The sequence below is a fragment of the Eriocheir sinensis genome, chromosome 24, assembly GCF_024679095.1.
Source record: "Eriocheir sinensis breed Jianghai 21 chromosome 24, ASM2467909v1, whole genome shotgun sequence".
Classification (NCBI taxonomy): Eukaryota; Metazoa; Arthropoda; class Malacostraca; order Decapoda; family Varunidae; genus Eriocheir; species Eriocheir sinensis.
Genome location: NC_066532.1, coordinates 1,580,192 through 1,596,514, shown reverse-complemented (window position 1 = coordinate 1,596,514; position 16,323 = coordinate 1,580,192). Strand labels below are relative to the sequence as shown.

Genomic DNA, 16,323 nt, shown 5'->3' with positions numbered 1-16,323 from the left:
GGGAGAGAAAAAAAAAGAAAGAAGAAGAATGAAAAAAAAAAGCTACCTTCAAATATTGTTACAAAAGTCAGGTTGCCACACGGTATCCACTTTTAACTTTTTCACTGTAAGAACTCAAGGCACGGGGAAGGAAGGAGAGCAGGAAGAAAGAAAGAAAGAAAGGAAGAAAGGAAGGTAGGAAACAAGCAAGGAATGATTGAGTGAATGAAGGAAGGAAGGAAGGTAGGAAGCAGGCAAGGAAGGAAGGAAGAAAGGAATGAAAGTAAGGAAGGGACCAGCATTGAGTCCCACCTGCTCCTATAAGCTGACAATTTTCAGTCATTGCCGAGTGCCCTAAGACTACTAACATGTGTGGGTGTGTGGGTGGGGGAGAAGCTTGAAAATTGAAGTTGATGAGTCATTTGTAGCATCAGGAAAGTTAGAACAGAAAAGCTAGAAAGTTGAAGTTGACGAGCATATTTGTAACAGCATATATGGTGGCCTATAGGAGGAATTAATTTGGGAAAGACTTATGTGACGACCCCACCAAATATGATCTATCGTAAGCCCTAGGGAGAAATTTTACGAGGGGAGAAGTTTGGGGAATTCTCGATACGCGCAAGCTTAATATATATGAATTTCGGAAAAGGCAGAACTCAAGCATTTTCGAGACCAACCAGAAGCCCAAATATGATCTATCGACCCCCAAATATGATCTATCGTAAGCCCTGGGGAGAGATTTTATGAGGGGAGGAGTTTTGGGAATTCTCGATATGCGCAAGCTTAACATATATGAATTTTGGATAAGGCAGAACTCAAGCTTTTCCGAGACCATCCCCAAAATACATGCGTCTACTAAATCCTGCCGCGCCCGTTTATGCATTTCCGAAACCAGGTGTGTTTGGGGCAGTCCTCTTGATCTTGTTTTTTTTTTTTTTTAAGTTTCCCCCTTGCGAATGTTCTAATAATACCTCTCGACTAAGGGTGCTCTCTCTCTCTCTCTCTCTCTAAATATATCGTACTCTTTTTTTTCCCTTCATATTTTCTTTTCTACATTCTTGCTTTTCTAATTCCTTTCTTTCTTTTTTTCCTTTCTTTCCTTCTTTGTCTCTTTATATCTTTCTAGTTTTTGCTTTCTTTTTGTTTCTCTGGATTAAGGTTACTTTCTCTCTCTCTCTCTCTCTCTCTCTCTCTCTCTCTCTCTCATATATCCTTTTTTAACTCTCTCTTACCAGCTTTGTCTTTCTGCACATGCCTAATCTACTTCAAAGAGCGTAATTTAATCCACTCAACCACGGCACAATTTACCTCCCTTGCGCTCTCTCTCTCTCTCTCTCTCTCTCTCCATCTATCTTCCTAACCTAACCTAATTTAATCTAACCTAATCTAACCTAACCTAATCTAATCTATCTATGCAAGAAAGAAAGAAAAATTAATTGAGTCAGCCGCCCCGCCCATCAACCCCGCCCGCTGCCCACCTGTGAGGTAAGTGTTGTGCGAGGAGTTGATGAAGTAGTGTGAGAGCGGCTGGTCCATGTCGGCGTACTGGTCGGCCTTCTCCATGGACATGACCGTGTTCTCGTCGGACATCAGGTACTTGAGGAAGCCCTCGAAGCTCAGCACATCTGCAGCGGAGGAGAGAAATATATAAAACACCTCTATTTATTTATTTTTTGTTTGGGGGGGGGAGGAGAGATTTTTCTTTATTCTATTTTGGGGGATTTTTTTATTTATTTATTTATTTTTTTTAGAGCAAGGGAGGCAGCTCAAGGGAAATAATACAAAACCAACAACTAAAATATACCATAAGCGGATCATTACAGTAGAGGAAACAGTTCAAAGGTAAAAGAGAGGAAACAATAATGAAAAAAAAGCCTGCTACTCAAGGGTGGAGGATGGATGAATTGACGGATGGATGAATAAGTGACTGAGTGAATATAAAACAGATTAATTATGTATTATTATTATTAGTATTATTAAGTATGTTTTGTAAAAGTGGATGGAGATGGAGACTGACAGATGTTTGATGTATATGTAAACAAATAAATGAGAACAAACAGGTTAATGGATGTTTGTCTAAGTCGATGCATCAATATATCAACAAATAAATGAGAGTAAACATATTAATGGATGTTTGTACAGGTGGAGAAATGAGTATGTAAATAAATAAATTGATCAATATATAACTAATGGTAATAGGAATAATAAATAATAATTACTGTTGCTATTACTACTACTACTACTACTACAAGTTTTGCTAAGGTCACCCTGACTTCGTAAATTTCTGTAGATGAAAAAATAGTATTCATAATTCAACCACTATATTTGTCACCTTAAACTCGTAAACAAAGCACCCAAGACATTATTTTCTACTTTACAGGAAATCAGAAAAAGAACTCATTATCTCAATTGTCTTAAAATTTAGGCAGAAATGAAAAGGCAATTCTAGCACACTCAAACCCTGAATGACAAAGGCAACTATACAGAAATGAGCGTCACATGTTGAAAAATTGATGTAGATGAAAAAAACACGGAAACGCTGAAAAATGACTTAGGTGATTATTTTATGAGAGTGACGATATGTACTATTACACACGCAAGAAAAATCATAATCGAAATCAACGAGAGACAAGCACAGTACTACCTCTTCTTAGTATTCTACTCCACAAAGCTCAAAATATTCAGAATCTTAATAGCCAGCAGCCAACTCTGTAAGAACTCGATCAGCCTTGTATCCCGGGCCAACCTTTCACATTCTTTCTTACTGTGAGCCAAATATCCCTCAGAGAGTTGTGTAGAGGCATGAAACTGAGAAAAGATAAGATAACACAAAATATAAAAAGTAAGTATATAAGTAGGTAGATATACACGAAAATGAGAAAAAGTAGACGTGCTTTCAGTGAGGCCTCGATCCTGTCTAGCAATGTTGATGATGAAAAGTCGTCGCTTGTTCTGAAATCGCTAGTTTTGGGGGGCAAACTTTGAAAAAAAGAAAAACAAAGAAAAAAAAAAACTGAACTTTCAGGTAGTTGACTTTTTTTTCTCTACTTCACCTGCTGTTAACAACTTATTACATTTACATGATGAAAAGACTGAAGGATGCTTGTATAAATGAGTGAGAGGCGGAGGTAAAATAAGTAGCGAGATATTATAAGTGAACGAGGACGAACGGATTGATAAATGGATGCTAAGTGGATGATTGGATGTATAAGGGAATAAGTGTAGGGATAGACATCAAAACCTCGCCGCTAAATGATTTGAATGTGCTCTCTGTTAAATAAAGAAGTAGGGAGTCTGAAGCTGCGCGTATCCCCCAATTTTACCTTCACGATTAACAAGGCAGTTCATTTGCTTTAACCGATCTTGCAGTTCATTTCTAACCCACTTCAAATATTTAACCGTTCCTGTTATGCTGCCCCTCCTGCACGGCCAGACACAGCAGCCTCCCTCAGTGATGCCCTCCTCTCGTGTTGCAGCAGGTCATGATTATTACAACCACAGCCTTTGTTCACCAAAATCCTCCTCCTCCTCCTCATCATCATCATCATCATCACTCATTACTAATCTACTGTAACATCATCCTCTGCCTCTGTCTTAAGTCGTACGATTAAGTAATAGCAGTGGCGTACCCAATGCCCATGCCCCAATACCCACGACTGTGACAATCTTAGGATATGCCCTAGTGGCCTTCTATGTGGCATCAGACTGTCCCTGAGCCTCACCTGTCTATAGTCTGTTTCACCAAGATGTTACAGACGGCCACACCTCCTCTTTTTCTCTCTTGATTTTGATTAGCTCCATGGCAGCCCATCACCGCGCAGAACACGTCAGTTTGCTTCCACCTTGGCTGATGGTGTACCGTGTCATGACTCTGTGCTATTATGTTATAGTGACCCCCAGTGATAGACACCTGGCTGGGCGCGGCAACAGGTGGGTGAGCCAAGCCGAACAGTGGATCAGTCCAACCCCAGCCACCAGCTGCCTCACACTATTCCCTAAGCAGCTCTTACAGGCGAGACCCTTTACTGGAAGCATCAATTCACAGTTTCTTTAACCAGCACTGTAGACCACATCCGATCCCATCAAGAACAACTCCCCACGCAACGACACGGCGGGCGTTTGGCTAACTCCACCCTCTTGCCAAGACTTGTTAGCGCTGGCTGACGGCCCAACTGAACGCAGGGCTGGTGGCACCCTTCAACCGCAATGACTCCTTGATGCAACGTGCCCACTTATTCCTCACAGCCAATAGGAACATTTTCGTTAGTCCCGAGGCTTTGGTCGTTGGTTATGAAGCTCGGGAGTGTTTCGAATTCTAACCTATCACTAACTAGAAAAAAGGCTAGTCGCGGGGCTTCAATGAACTCTAAATATATGTGAAAATGAGAAAAAATAAGTAGTGTTAAGTGGAAGGCACGCTGTAAAGATGACGAAAGAAAAAGAAAATGGAGAGAAAAATAAATCCAGGCAGCATGGAGTTAATATGACAAAAAAAAAAAGAGAATAAAAAGAAAAAAAGGAAGGAGTACTATATAACATTATGACAAAGAAAAGAAGAAAACCGACATAAAAAACATCAATTTTAGGGAGGGATGCAGAAAAAGTCACCCTCCCATCAATTCAAGGGAGGGAAGCAGAAAAAGTCACCCTCCCATACTATCAATCAATCAATCAATCAATTCTAGAGAGGGAAGCAGAAGAAAGTCACCCTCCCATCCCATCAATCAATCAATCAATCAATTCTAGAGAGGGAAGCAGAAAAAAGTCACCATCCCATCCTATCAATCAATCAATCAATCAATTCTAGAGAGGGAAGCAGAAAAAGTCACCCTCCCATCCCATCAATCAATCAATCAATCAATTCTAGAGAGGGAAGCAGAAAAAAGTCACCCTCCCATACTATCAATCAATCAATCAATCAATTCTAGAGAGGGAAGCAGAAAAAAGTCACCCTCCCATACTATCAATCAATCAATCAATCAATTCTAGAGAGGGAAGCAGAAGAAAGTCACCCTCCCATCAATTCAAGAGATCGAGGAAAGCAGAAAAAGTCACCCTCCCATCAATTCAAGGGATCGAGGAAAGCAGAAAAAGTCACCCTCCCATCCTATCAATCAATCAATCAATCAATTCTAGAGAGGGAAGTGAAAAAATCACCCTCCCATCAATTCAAGGGATCGAGGGAAGCAGAAATAAGTCACCCTCCTCCTTACTCTTTGCGATGTTGTCCTTGTGTGGTTCGTAGTCGAGCAGCACCTCCCGGGCCTTGGCGCCGTCCGCGTAGGGGTAGAGGATCTCGTTGAGCCGCGGGTCACGCTGCTCCTCGTTCAGAAACTTGACCAGCTGCTCCATGTTCATGCCCTGCAGCTTGGTCTTGCGGGTGGCGCTGTACTCCTGGCCCGTGCTGGAAGGGGCATCGTCATCATTATCATAACCATCATCATCGTCATCCTTACCATCATCACCATCATCGTTATCATTAACATCATTATCACTATCATCATCATTAACATCATCATCATTACCATCACCAACATCATCATCGTCATCATTAGCATCATCATCATCATCGTTATCATTAACATCATCATCACTATCATCATCATTAACATCATCATCATCGTCATCATTACCATCACCATCACCAACATCATCATCGTCATTATTACCATCGTCATCATTAACATCATCATCACTATCATCATCATCATCATCATCATTACCATCATCATCGTCATCATTAACATCATCATCACTATCATCATCATTAACATCATCATCATTACCATCACCATCACCAACATCATCATCGTTATCATTACCATCATCACCATCGTCATCATTACCATCATCACCATCATCAATCATCGTCATCATTACCAACATCATCATTAACCTAGCAATACCACGATCACTTAAGGTCCTAAATCCTCCTCCTCCTCCTCCTCCTAATCATCATCATCATCATCATCATCGCTGTTTTCTGTATTATGCTGAACTATGCTGCAAGATGATATTTGGATGCACTGACTCTGAATGTGATTAAGGTGTTTCTGACAGAGAGAGAGAGAGAGAGAGAGAGAGAGAGAGAGAGAGAGAGAGAGAGAGAGAGAGAGAGAGAGAGAGAGAGAGTGTGTGATCGACAAGTCCTTAATTAATATATATCGCTGGGAGTCGCTAATCTACACATTAATGGCAAACTTCATTAACTATTTATTTAGCGAGGGGGCGGAGAGCGTGACTATTTTAAACCCGGGCAAGGGATTAGATTCTTTAAATACATACACCCGGGCAGGACATGTAGCAATGGGTTCAGGTTGGATAGATTCAGATTCAACAAAGACATCGTGTTAATTTATTAGACTCATCTTCATGCATTCAGATTCAACAAAGACGTCCTATCAGTTTATTAGTTTTCGCTGACAATAATGTATATGATTTATCTTTTTAACATGTTTTTCAAGGTGTGGTGAGTGCCAATACGATAGACACATTCAAGAAGAGGTTGGATAAGTTCATGGATAGTGGGGTTAGGTTAGGTTAGGTTAGGTTAGGTTTACAACAAAGACGTAGGCGAGAATTGGTTTACTAACAGAGTGGTGGATGAATGGAACAGGCTTGGCAGTCTTGTGGTGAGTGCCAATACGATAGACACATTCAAGAGGAGGTTGGATAAGTTCATGGATAGTGAGGTTAGGTTAGGTTAGGTTTACAGCAAAGACATAGGCGAGAATTGGTTTACTAAAAGAGTGGTGGATGGGTGGAACAGGCCTGGCAGTCATGTTGTGGGTGCCAATACGATAGACACATTTAAGAAGAGGTTGGATAAGTTAATGGATAGTGAGGTTAGGTTAGGTTAGGTTTACAACAAAGACATAGGCGAGAATCGGTTTACTAACAGATTGGATGAGTGGAACGGCCCTGGCAGTCATGTGGTGAGTGCCAATACGATAGACACATTCAAGAGGAGGTTGGATAAGTTCATGGATAGTGAGGTTAGGTTAGGTTAGGTTTACAACAAAAACTGATTTACTAACATGTGTATTAGTGGAACAGGCTTGGCAGTCATGTGGTGAGTGCCAATACGATAGACACATTCAAGAAGAGGTTGGATAAGTTCATGGATAGTGAGGTTAGGTTAGGTTAGGTTTACAACGAAGACATAGGCGAAAATTGGTTTACTAACAGAGTGGTGGATGAGTGGAACAGGCCTGGCAGTCATGTGGTGAGTGCCAAGACGATAGACACATTCAAGAAGAGGTTAGATAAGTTCATGGATAGTGAGGTTAGGTTAGGTTAGGTTAGGTTAGGTTTACAACGAAGACATAGGCGAAAATTGGTTTACTAACAGAGTGGATGAGTAGAATGGGCCTGGCAGTCATGTACTAAAAACTTATCAATCTTTTTATTTATTTTTAGTTCTATAATGGGTACAAACTGTCAGTCTTGGTTTGTTTACTTCTGTTATGAGTACAAACTGGCCACATATAAACATACTTAACGGACTTTTAAATATAAGTTCTGTAATGGATATGAACTTAAACACACACACACACACACACACACATTATCATCAAATTGCTTTTATAATTTTGTCTCATAAGCCGCGCGCCATGCAAATCATTATTACTATTATTATCATTATTATTATCATTATTAAGACATTGTTTAATGGGATACGGTCATTCATTTGTTGTTTCTTTACTAATTAAATCGTTGATTAGGTTTTGTACTGGCGGGAGGGGAAGGAAGGAGTGGGGAGAGGAGAGAAGGGGAAGGGAAAGGAAGGGGAGAGGAGGAAGGAGGGAGTAAGGAAGAAAGGAAGGAATGAGGAAAGGAAGGAAGGAAGGAAGGAAGGAAGGAAGGAAGGAAGGAAGGAAGGAAGGAAAAAAAGAAAGGAAAGGAAAGGAAAGGAAGGAAGGAAGGAAAGGAAAGGGAAGGGAAGGGAAGGGAAGGGAAGGAAAGGGAAGGAAGAAAGGGAGGGAGGGAGGGAGGAAGGAAAGAAGGAAGGGAGGGTGGGAGGAAGAAAGGAAGGAAGGAAAGAAGAGAAATAAAGATGGAAGGAAGTTTAGTTACGGATAGCTAAAACAATATAGATAGATTTAGAAAGAAAGAAATACAGACAGGCAAACACACAGAAAGAATGAATGAATGAATGAAGGAAGGAAGGGAAGGAAGGGTAAGAGGAAGAAATTCAACGTAAGGAGTAGATAGATAGAACACGATAGACAGATATAAAAAAATAGATAGATAGACAGACACATAGACAAAGAAAAAAATAAAAAAGAATTACACACACACACACACACACACACACACACACACAGCACCTGGCAACACTTACAGCTGGCAGAAGACGCGCTCCACCTCCACCCTGTTGGTCAGCATGTGGTAAAACTGCAGAAACGTCTCCCAGCTGAACTTCTCCATGGACACGGTGTCGGTCTGTTGGGAAGGGAGAAAGAGAACGAACTTGAACTTGATGGAAAAGAGACTGCTGGATGGATAGAGTTTACAGATGGGAGATATATTTAAGAGAGAACGATATGAAAACTTGAACTTGATGGAAAAGAGACTGCTGGATGGATAGAGTTTACAGATGGGAGATATATATGAAAGAGATATGAAAACTTGAACTTGATGGAAAAGAGACTGCTGGATGGATAGAGTTTACAGATGGGAGATATATTTAATAGAGAGAGAACGATATGAAAACTTGAACTTGATGGAAAAGAGACTGCTGGATGGATAGAGTTTACAAATGGGAGATATATATATAAGAGAAAGAGAGAGAGAGAGATATGAACACTTGAACTTGATGGAAAAATAGATGAAAGAAAGAACGATATAACGATGACCTGAAATTGATCGTTTAAAAAAGAGATTGAAGAAATTGATGGAAAGATAGAAAAAAAAAACAAGATGAAAAAGAAGGAGAGGAAAGGAAAGGGAAGGGAAGGGAAGACATTGGTAAAGGAAGGGAAGGAAATGGAAATAGAAAGGGAAAGGAAAAGGAAAAGGAAAGGAAAGAGAAAATATGAAAGAAAGAAACGGGAAAGAGAAGATACGAGAAAAGAAAGGAAGGGAAGAGAAAGGACGGGAAAGGAAAGGAAGGGAAAGGAAGGGCAGGAGGGAATATGAAGGAAAGGAAAAGGAAAAGGAAAAGAAAGGAAAAGGAAAGGAAGCATAAAAAATAGATTATGAATGAAAGGAAAAATACAATAAAGGAAGGGAAGGAAAAGGAAGGGAAAAGAGAGGAAAGATAAATAAATGGATTAGAAAAATAAAGAAATTGATGGATAGAGAAAACAGATGGAAGAGAGAGAGTGAGAGAGAGAGAGAGAGAGAGAGAGAGAGAGAGAGAGAGAGAGAGAGAGAGAGAGAGAGAGAGAGAGAGAGAGAGAGAGAGAGAGAGAGAGAGAGAGAGAGAGAGAGAGAGAGAGAGAGAGAGAGAGAGAGAAAGAGATAGATAGATAGACAGAGAAAAGTAGATAGGAGAAAACGAAGGAAAAAAAGAGAATGGGAGAAATAAAAAGAAGAAAGAGATGGAAAAGAAATAGATGAAAAAAGAGAAAAAAAAAGATGATCAGTTGAAATTGATGTAGAAAAATGCTTGATAATATCCCGAAGTGTACATTTGAATACAGGAAAAAAGAGAAGAGCAAGGAAGGGAAGGGAAGGGAAGGGAAGGGAAAGGGAAGGAAAGAGAAGGTAATGGAAGGAAAAGGAAGGAAAGGGAAGGGAAAGAAAGGGTTAAGAAAGGAAAGGGAGGGAAAGGAAAACAAGGGAAGGGTAAGGAAGGGAAAGGGAGGGAAGGGAAAGGGAAAGGAAGGAAAGAGAAGGTAATGGAAGGAAAAGAAAGGAAAGGAAGAAAGGGAAGGGAGAGGAAGAGAAAGGGAAAGAAAGGAGAGAAATATAGTTAAGAAAGGAAAGGGAAGGAAAGGAAAGAAGGGGAAAGGAAAGAAAGGGAAGGGAAAGAATGGGGAGAAATATGGTTAGTTAAGAAAGTAAAGGAAAGGGAAAGAAAGGGAAGGGAAGGGAAGGGAAGGGAAGGAAAGGGAAAGAAGAAAGGAAGAAAATAAAAGAAAGGAAGGGAAGGAAAAGGAAGGAAAAGGAAAGGAAAGAGAAAGGAAGGGAAAGAGAGGGAATATGAAGGAAAAAAACGGATAAAAAAAGAAAGGGAAAGGAAGGAAGGGCAAAGGAAAGAAAGGTAAGTGGATTGGCAAATAGGTAAGAAATAGATAGATAGATAGAAAGATAGAGAAACAAAGACGGACGGTACCACTCTCTCTCTCTCTCTCTCTCTCTCTCTCTCTTATTCATTCATTTCCTTACTAATGCAAGCACCCACTCAATACCACACACACACACACACACACACACACACACACACACACACACACACACACACAGACGCACACACAGACGCACACACAGGCACACTAATCTGTCTTTTTAACGGAACATAAATTCCAGCATTTCAGTATTTCTTGACCGCGAGAATTAAGGGAATCTACGCAGCATACGAGGTTGGGAAGGGAAGGGAAGGGATGGGATGGGAAGGGATGGGAAGGGATGGGAAAGGAAGGGAAGGGAAGGGAAGGATGGGATGGATGGAAGGAAGGAAGGAGGGAGAGAGGAAGAGAAGGAAGGAAGGAAAGGAGAGAGGGAAGGGAAGGGAAGGAAAGGGAAGGAAAGGGAAGGGGAGGGTAGGGATGGGATGGGAAGGGAAGGGAAGGGAAGGGGATGGGAAGGGAAGGAATGAGATAGTAAGGGAAGGAAAGGGTAGGGAAGGGAAGGGAAGGGAAGGGAAAGGAATGAAAGTAAAGAGATGAGAAGGGAAGGGGCAGGAAGGGGCAGGAAGGGAAGGGAAGGGAAGGGAAGGAAGGAAAGAAAAGAGTGAGATGAACTTTTCAATTCCCCTTCATTGTTTCCTTTTCTTCTTTTTTCTCGCACTTTTTCCTCATTTATTCACTCATAATTTATTTTTTCGCATATTTTCCCTCGCGTGTTTTTTTTCCCTGTATAATTTTCCCTGCTGTTTTTTCCCTCATATTTTTCACCGTGTTCATACTTTCCCCAATAAAATTCCAGCAAATCCTCGGAGTTTTAAGGAGGAGGAGGAGGAGGAGGAGGAGGAGGAGGAGGAGGAGGACCAAAAGGAGATAGTTAAAAAGTAGGAAAAGAGGAAATGGAGAGGAGTGAAGAAATTAAAAAAAAGAGGAGGAGGAGGAGGAGGAGGAGGAGGAGGAGGAGGAGGAGAGGAGGAGGGAGAGGAGAGAAGCAGAACCGTCAGTCCCTGAATAAACTCCTCCTCCGCCTCCTTTTCCTCCTCCTCCTCCTCCTCCTCCTCCTCCTCTTCCTCCTCCTCCTCTTAAAGTTGGCTGGACAGTAAGAGGTCGGAGTGAGTCTGTGTATTGATTGAGTTAGTGTGTGTGTGTGTGTGTGTGTGTGTGTGTGTGTGTGTGTGTGTGTGAGAGAGTAAGCGGGTTAGAGAAGTGAAAAAAAAGAACATGAACAAGATTAAAAAAAATAATAACACACACACACACACACACACACACACACACACACACACACACACACACACACACACACACACACACACACACACACACACACACACACACACACACACACACACACACACACACACACACACACACACACACACACACACGAAAAAAAATATTCAAAGTAAGTTCAGGTTAGGAGGAGAAAAAAGGAGGAAGAGGAAGAGGAGGAAGATTAGGAGGAAGAGGAAGAGGAGGAAGATTAGGAGGACGAGGAGGAGGAGGAGGAGGAGGAGGAAGATTAGGAGGAGGAGGAGGAGGAAAAAAGAAAAAAAATGACGTTGAAAATTGAAAAATGGAGGAAAAGAATGGAAAAGGAGGAGGAGGAGGAGGAGGAGGAAGAAGAAGAAGAAGAAGAAGAGGAGGAGGAGGAGGAGGAGGAGGATGTTCTTCTTTGATATGGAGACTACGAACTTTTTTCTAAAATAAGAAGGAAAATAGAAAGAGAAAGAGAAAAAGAGAAGGAAAGGAAAGAAAAAAATATATGAAGAAAGAAGGAAATGAAGGAAGGAAGGAATGAAGGAAAAGAAGGAAAAAAGTAGGAAAAGAGGAAAGAAAAAGAAAGAAGGAAAAGAAAAATAAGGAAATAAGAAAAAAAGAAGAAAAAAAGAGAATGAAGAGACGAAGGAGAGAGAGAGAGAGAGAGAGAGAGAGAGAGAGAGAGAGAGAGAGAGAGAGAGAGAGAGAGAGAGAGAGAGAGAGAGAGAGAGAGAGAGAGAGAGAGAGAGAGAGAGAGAGAGAGAGAGAGAGAGGGGGGGGAGGTGCCAATGAATAGAGAGAGCATTGGAAGAGATAAGAAGGGAGGGAGGGAGGGAGGGAGAGAAAGGGAGGGAATGAAAGGAAGGGAGGGAATGAGAAAGCATGAAAGAAAGGGAGGGAAGGAGAGGAAGGGAGGGAGGGAGGGAGAGAGAGACCACAAAAGAAAGGGAGGAGGAGGAGGAAGGGAGAGGTCAAGGGAGGGAGGGAGATTAGGGAGAAGGGAGAAGAGGATAAAGGAAATGTCAATGATCCATGTTCTCAGTCGCTTTGAGCTCCAAGAACTATTTACAAAGACTACAAAGGAGGTTAGTCGGGTTCCCATGAGTGGTTGCTAACGTCAAACTATCACCAGGCTCATAAAACTACCCATGGTAATACTAACACAACCTCTACCAAAGCCTTATCGTATGTAGTGTATAGGAGCCTTGTCAAACTATCACTAGGCTCATAAAACTACCCATGGAAATACTAACACAACCTCTACCAAAGCCTTATCGTATGTAGTGTATAGGAGCCTTGTCAAACTATCACCAGGCTCATAAAACTACCCATGGAAATACTAACACAACCTCTACGGAAGCCTTATCCAGTGTGTGTGTGTGGAAGCCTTGTCAAACTATCACTAGGCTCATAAAACTACCCATGGAAATACTAACACAACCTCTACCAAAGCCTTACCAAGTGTGGGTGTGTGGAAGCCTTGTCAAACTATCACTAGGCTCATAAAACTACCCATGGACATACTAACACAACCTCTACGAAAGCCTTTCCTAATGTGGGTGTGTGGAAGGCTTGTCACACCATCATCAGGCTCATAAAACTACCCATGGAAATACTACTAACACAACCTCTACCAAAGCCTTACCAAATGTGGGTGTGTGAAAGCCTCGGAATGTTTGAGAATTTGGGTCACTGTCCGCCTATAAAGCTAACTCTTTTCTCATATATATTTCTTTCTTATGACGAGGGTAAGTAGGTTCGTGTTGCTCTATTGTATGTTGTAGTGTTAAGTATTCTATAGATTGTTTTTGGTGTCATAATTCAGATAAGGAGAAGTATGAAAGGAGAGAAGGGAGGAGGAGGAAGAAGAGAGAGGAAGGAAAAGAGGAAAAATGAAGAAGAGAAACAGATAGAAGGGAAGGAGAAAAAGGACAGAGAAGAGAGAAGGAAGGAAGGAAGGAAGGAAGGAAGGAAGGAAGAGAAGATAAGAGAAGGAAAGGAAGGGAGGGAGGAAGTGAAGGAAGATAAAGAAAGAAAAGGGATAGAAAAAAAAGGGAAAGTAGGAATGGAAGGAAAAGAGGAAAAGAACAGAAAAGGGAGAAGGAAGAAGAAGAGAAAAGAGAAAAGAAAGTAGAGGAAGGAAGGAGGGGAAGGAAGGAGGGAGGAAGTGAAGGAAGAGAAAGAAAGAAAAGGAAAGAGAAAAAAAAGGAAAGTAGGAAGAGAAGAAAAGGAAAAAAAACAGAAAAAGACACGGGAAGAAAAAGAAATAAAGGAAGGAAATGAAAGAAAAGAAGAAGAAAGAAGGAAATAAACATAATGGAAACAGGAAAGGAAAGAAAGGAGAAAAAAAAGAAAAAAAAGAAAGAATGAAGAAGAAAATGGCTTAAGAGAGAGAGAGAGAGAGAGAGAGAGAGAGAGAGAGAGAGAGAGAGAGAGAGAGAGAGAGAGAGAGAGAGAGAGAGAGAGAGAGAGAGAGAGAGAGAGAGAGAGAGAGAGAGAGAGAGAGAGAGAGAGAGAGAGAGAGAGAGAGAGAGAGAGAGAGAGAGAGAGAGAGAGAGAGAGAGATAGAGATAGAGATAGAGAGAGAGAGAGAGAGAGAGAGAGAGAGAGAGAGAGAGAGAGAGAGAGAGAGAGGGGCTCATACATTAAGGCAAGTGTTAGGTAAGCTTGAGAGCATTGTCAGACCCACACACTAAGGGAGCTGAGAAATGGGAGGGAGGGAGGGAAGGAAGGAAGGAAAGGAAGAAGGAAAAGAGTAGAAGGAAGGAGGAGTCAGGGAAAGGAGAGAGGGAAGGAGGATGGAAGGGAGGGAGGGAGGAAGGAAGGAAGGAAAAGTGAGAGGGGGAGGAAGAGGAAGGGAAGAAGGACAGAGGAAGGGAGGAAAGGAAAGGAAGAAGGAAAAGAGTAGGAGGAAGGAAGGAGGAGGCAGGGAAGTAAAGGGAAAAGGAGAGAGAGGGAAGGAGAGGATGGAAGGGAGGGAGGGAGGAAGGAAGGAAGGAAAAGTGAGAGGGGGAGGAAGAGGAAGGGAAGAAGGACAGAGGAAGGGAGGAAAGGAAAGAAAGAAGGAGAAGAGTAGAGGAAGGAAGGAGGAAGCAGGGAAATAAAGGGGAAATGAGAGAGAGGGAAGGAGAGAATGGAAGGGAGTGAGGGAGGGAGGAAGGAAAAATGAGAGGGGGAGGAAGAAGAAGGGAAGAAGGAGAGTCGAAAAATAAGGGAGAGAGAGGAGAAAAGGGAGATAAAGAAAAGGAGGGGGAGATAAGGAAAACAAGGGAGAGAAAAAGCAAAGGAAGAGAAAGAATGAACATAAGAACATAAGAACATAGGAGTCTACAAGAGGCCGGTAGGACAGTACAAGGCAGCTCCTTTGACCCTAAGCTCCCGTGTATCTAACCCCACCTAATATCGCTGTCCATGAATTTATCTAATCTATTTTTTAATGTGACAATTGTATTGGCACTCACCACATGACTGCTCAGCCTATTCCACTCATCCACCACCCTGTTAGTAAACCAATTTTTGCCTATGTCCCTGTTGAATCTGAATTTATCCAGTTTAAACCCATTACTTCGTGTCCTACCCGGTTCTCTTACCAACAAAACCTTATGAATGTCTCCCTTATTAAAGCCCTTCATCCATTTATAAACCTCGATCATGTCTCCACGCACCCTTCGCTTTTCTAGAGAATGCAAGTTTAACTGTTTGAGTCTTTCCTCGTATGGCAAGTTTCTCAACCCCTGAATCATCTTAGTCATCCTCCTCTGCATCGATTCTAACATTTTGATATCCATTCTATAGTAAGGTGACCAGAACTGAACCGCATAGTCAAGATGAGGTCTAACTAATGCTAAATATAGTTTGAGGAAGACTTCGGCGCTTCTGTTGCTTACGCTCCTTGAAATAAATCCCAGCACCCTGTTTGCTCGATTTCTAGCTTGAATGCATTGTGCCCTTGGACGGAGATCAGAGCTCACTAAGACCCCTAAATCTCTCTCGCACCCAGACCTGCTTATGGGAGTGTCATTTAAGCAATAGTTATGTGAGGGGTTGTTCCTGCCTACACTCAGAATACTGCACTTCCCTACATTGAACTCCATCTGCCATTTATCCGCCCAGTCATACAATCTGTTTAGTTCACCCTGGAGAATACTAGCGTCCTGATCCGACTCAATTACTTTACCGATCTTGGTATCATCTGCAAACTTACTGACATCACTACAAATTCCTGTATCTAAGTCATTGAGGGAGGGAGGGAGGAGGGAATGAGGAAGATAGGAGGGAGAGGAAAGGTGGGAAGGAAGAAGGGAAGGGAGAAGATGGTTTAAACGTTATAGAAGATAGATAGATAGAAAGATTTTACCTGTACTCAATTTCCCTTCCCTTCCCTTCCCTTCCCTCCTTTTCCTTCCCTTCTCTTCCCTTCCCTTCCCTTCCCTTCCCTTCCTTTCCATAAACTAAGTCACAATGATGGAGCACAGATATTATTGGTAACTTTGACGAAGAAGAAGAGGAGGAAGAGGAGGAGGAGGAGGAGGAGAAAGAGGAAGAGGAGGAATAGAGAAGGAGAAACATGAGAAGAGAGGAAAGTGGAGAGGAAGAAGAGGAGGAGGAGGAGGAGGAGGAGGAGGAAACATGGAAATGCAGGCAACAGAAAGCCTATTGGCTCATTACGAGGTCGCCTGCTTGGGTGATTTAATCTGCTCGACCGCCACTTGGGGCTTGAGGAGCAGATGAAAGCACCTCGATATTGAGGAGCAGATGAAAGCACCTCGTTATTCAGTTTACTCCTGAAGCA

General features: G+C 41.9%; 1 protein-coding gene across 11 annotated transcripts in view; it reads right to left on the bottom strand.

Annotated features, from left to right (window-relative positions):
* LOC127002705 (1-phosphatidylinositol 4,5-bisphosphate phosphodiesterase classes I and II-like) overlaps positions 1 to 16,323 on the bottom strand; it is a 148,313-nt gene that overhangs the window by 45,293 nt on the left and 86,697 nt on the right. For all 11 annotated transcript variants that reach the window (XM_050868780.1, XM_050868789.1, XM_050868781.1 and 8 more), the window contains exons 6-8: positions 8,324 to 8,424; positions 5,193 to 5,383; positions 1,458 to 1,604 (exon numbers count right to left, since the gene is read on the bottom strand). In XM_050868780.1, the coding sequence (XP_050724737.1) occupies positions 1,458 to 1,604; positions 5,193 to 5,383; positions 8,324 to 8,424 (439 nt within the window). The remainder of the gene's footprint in view (positions 1 to 1,457; positions 1,605 to 5,192; positions 5,384 to 8,323; positions 8,425 to 16,323) is intronic.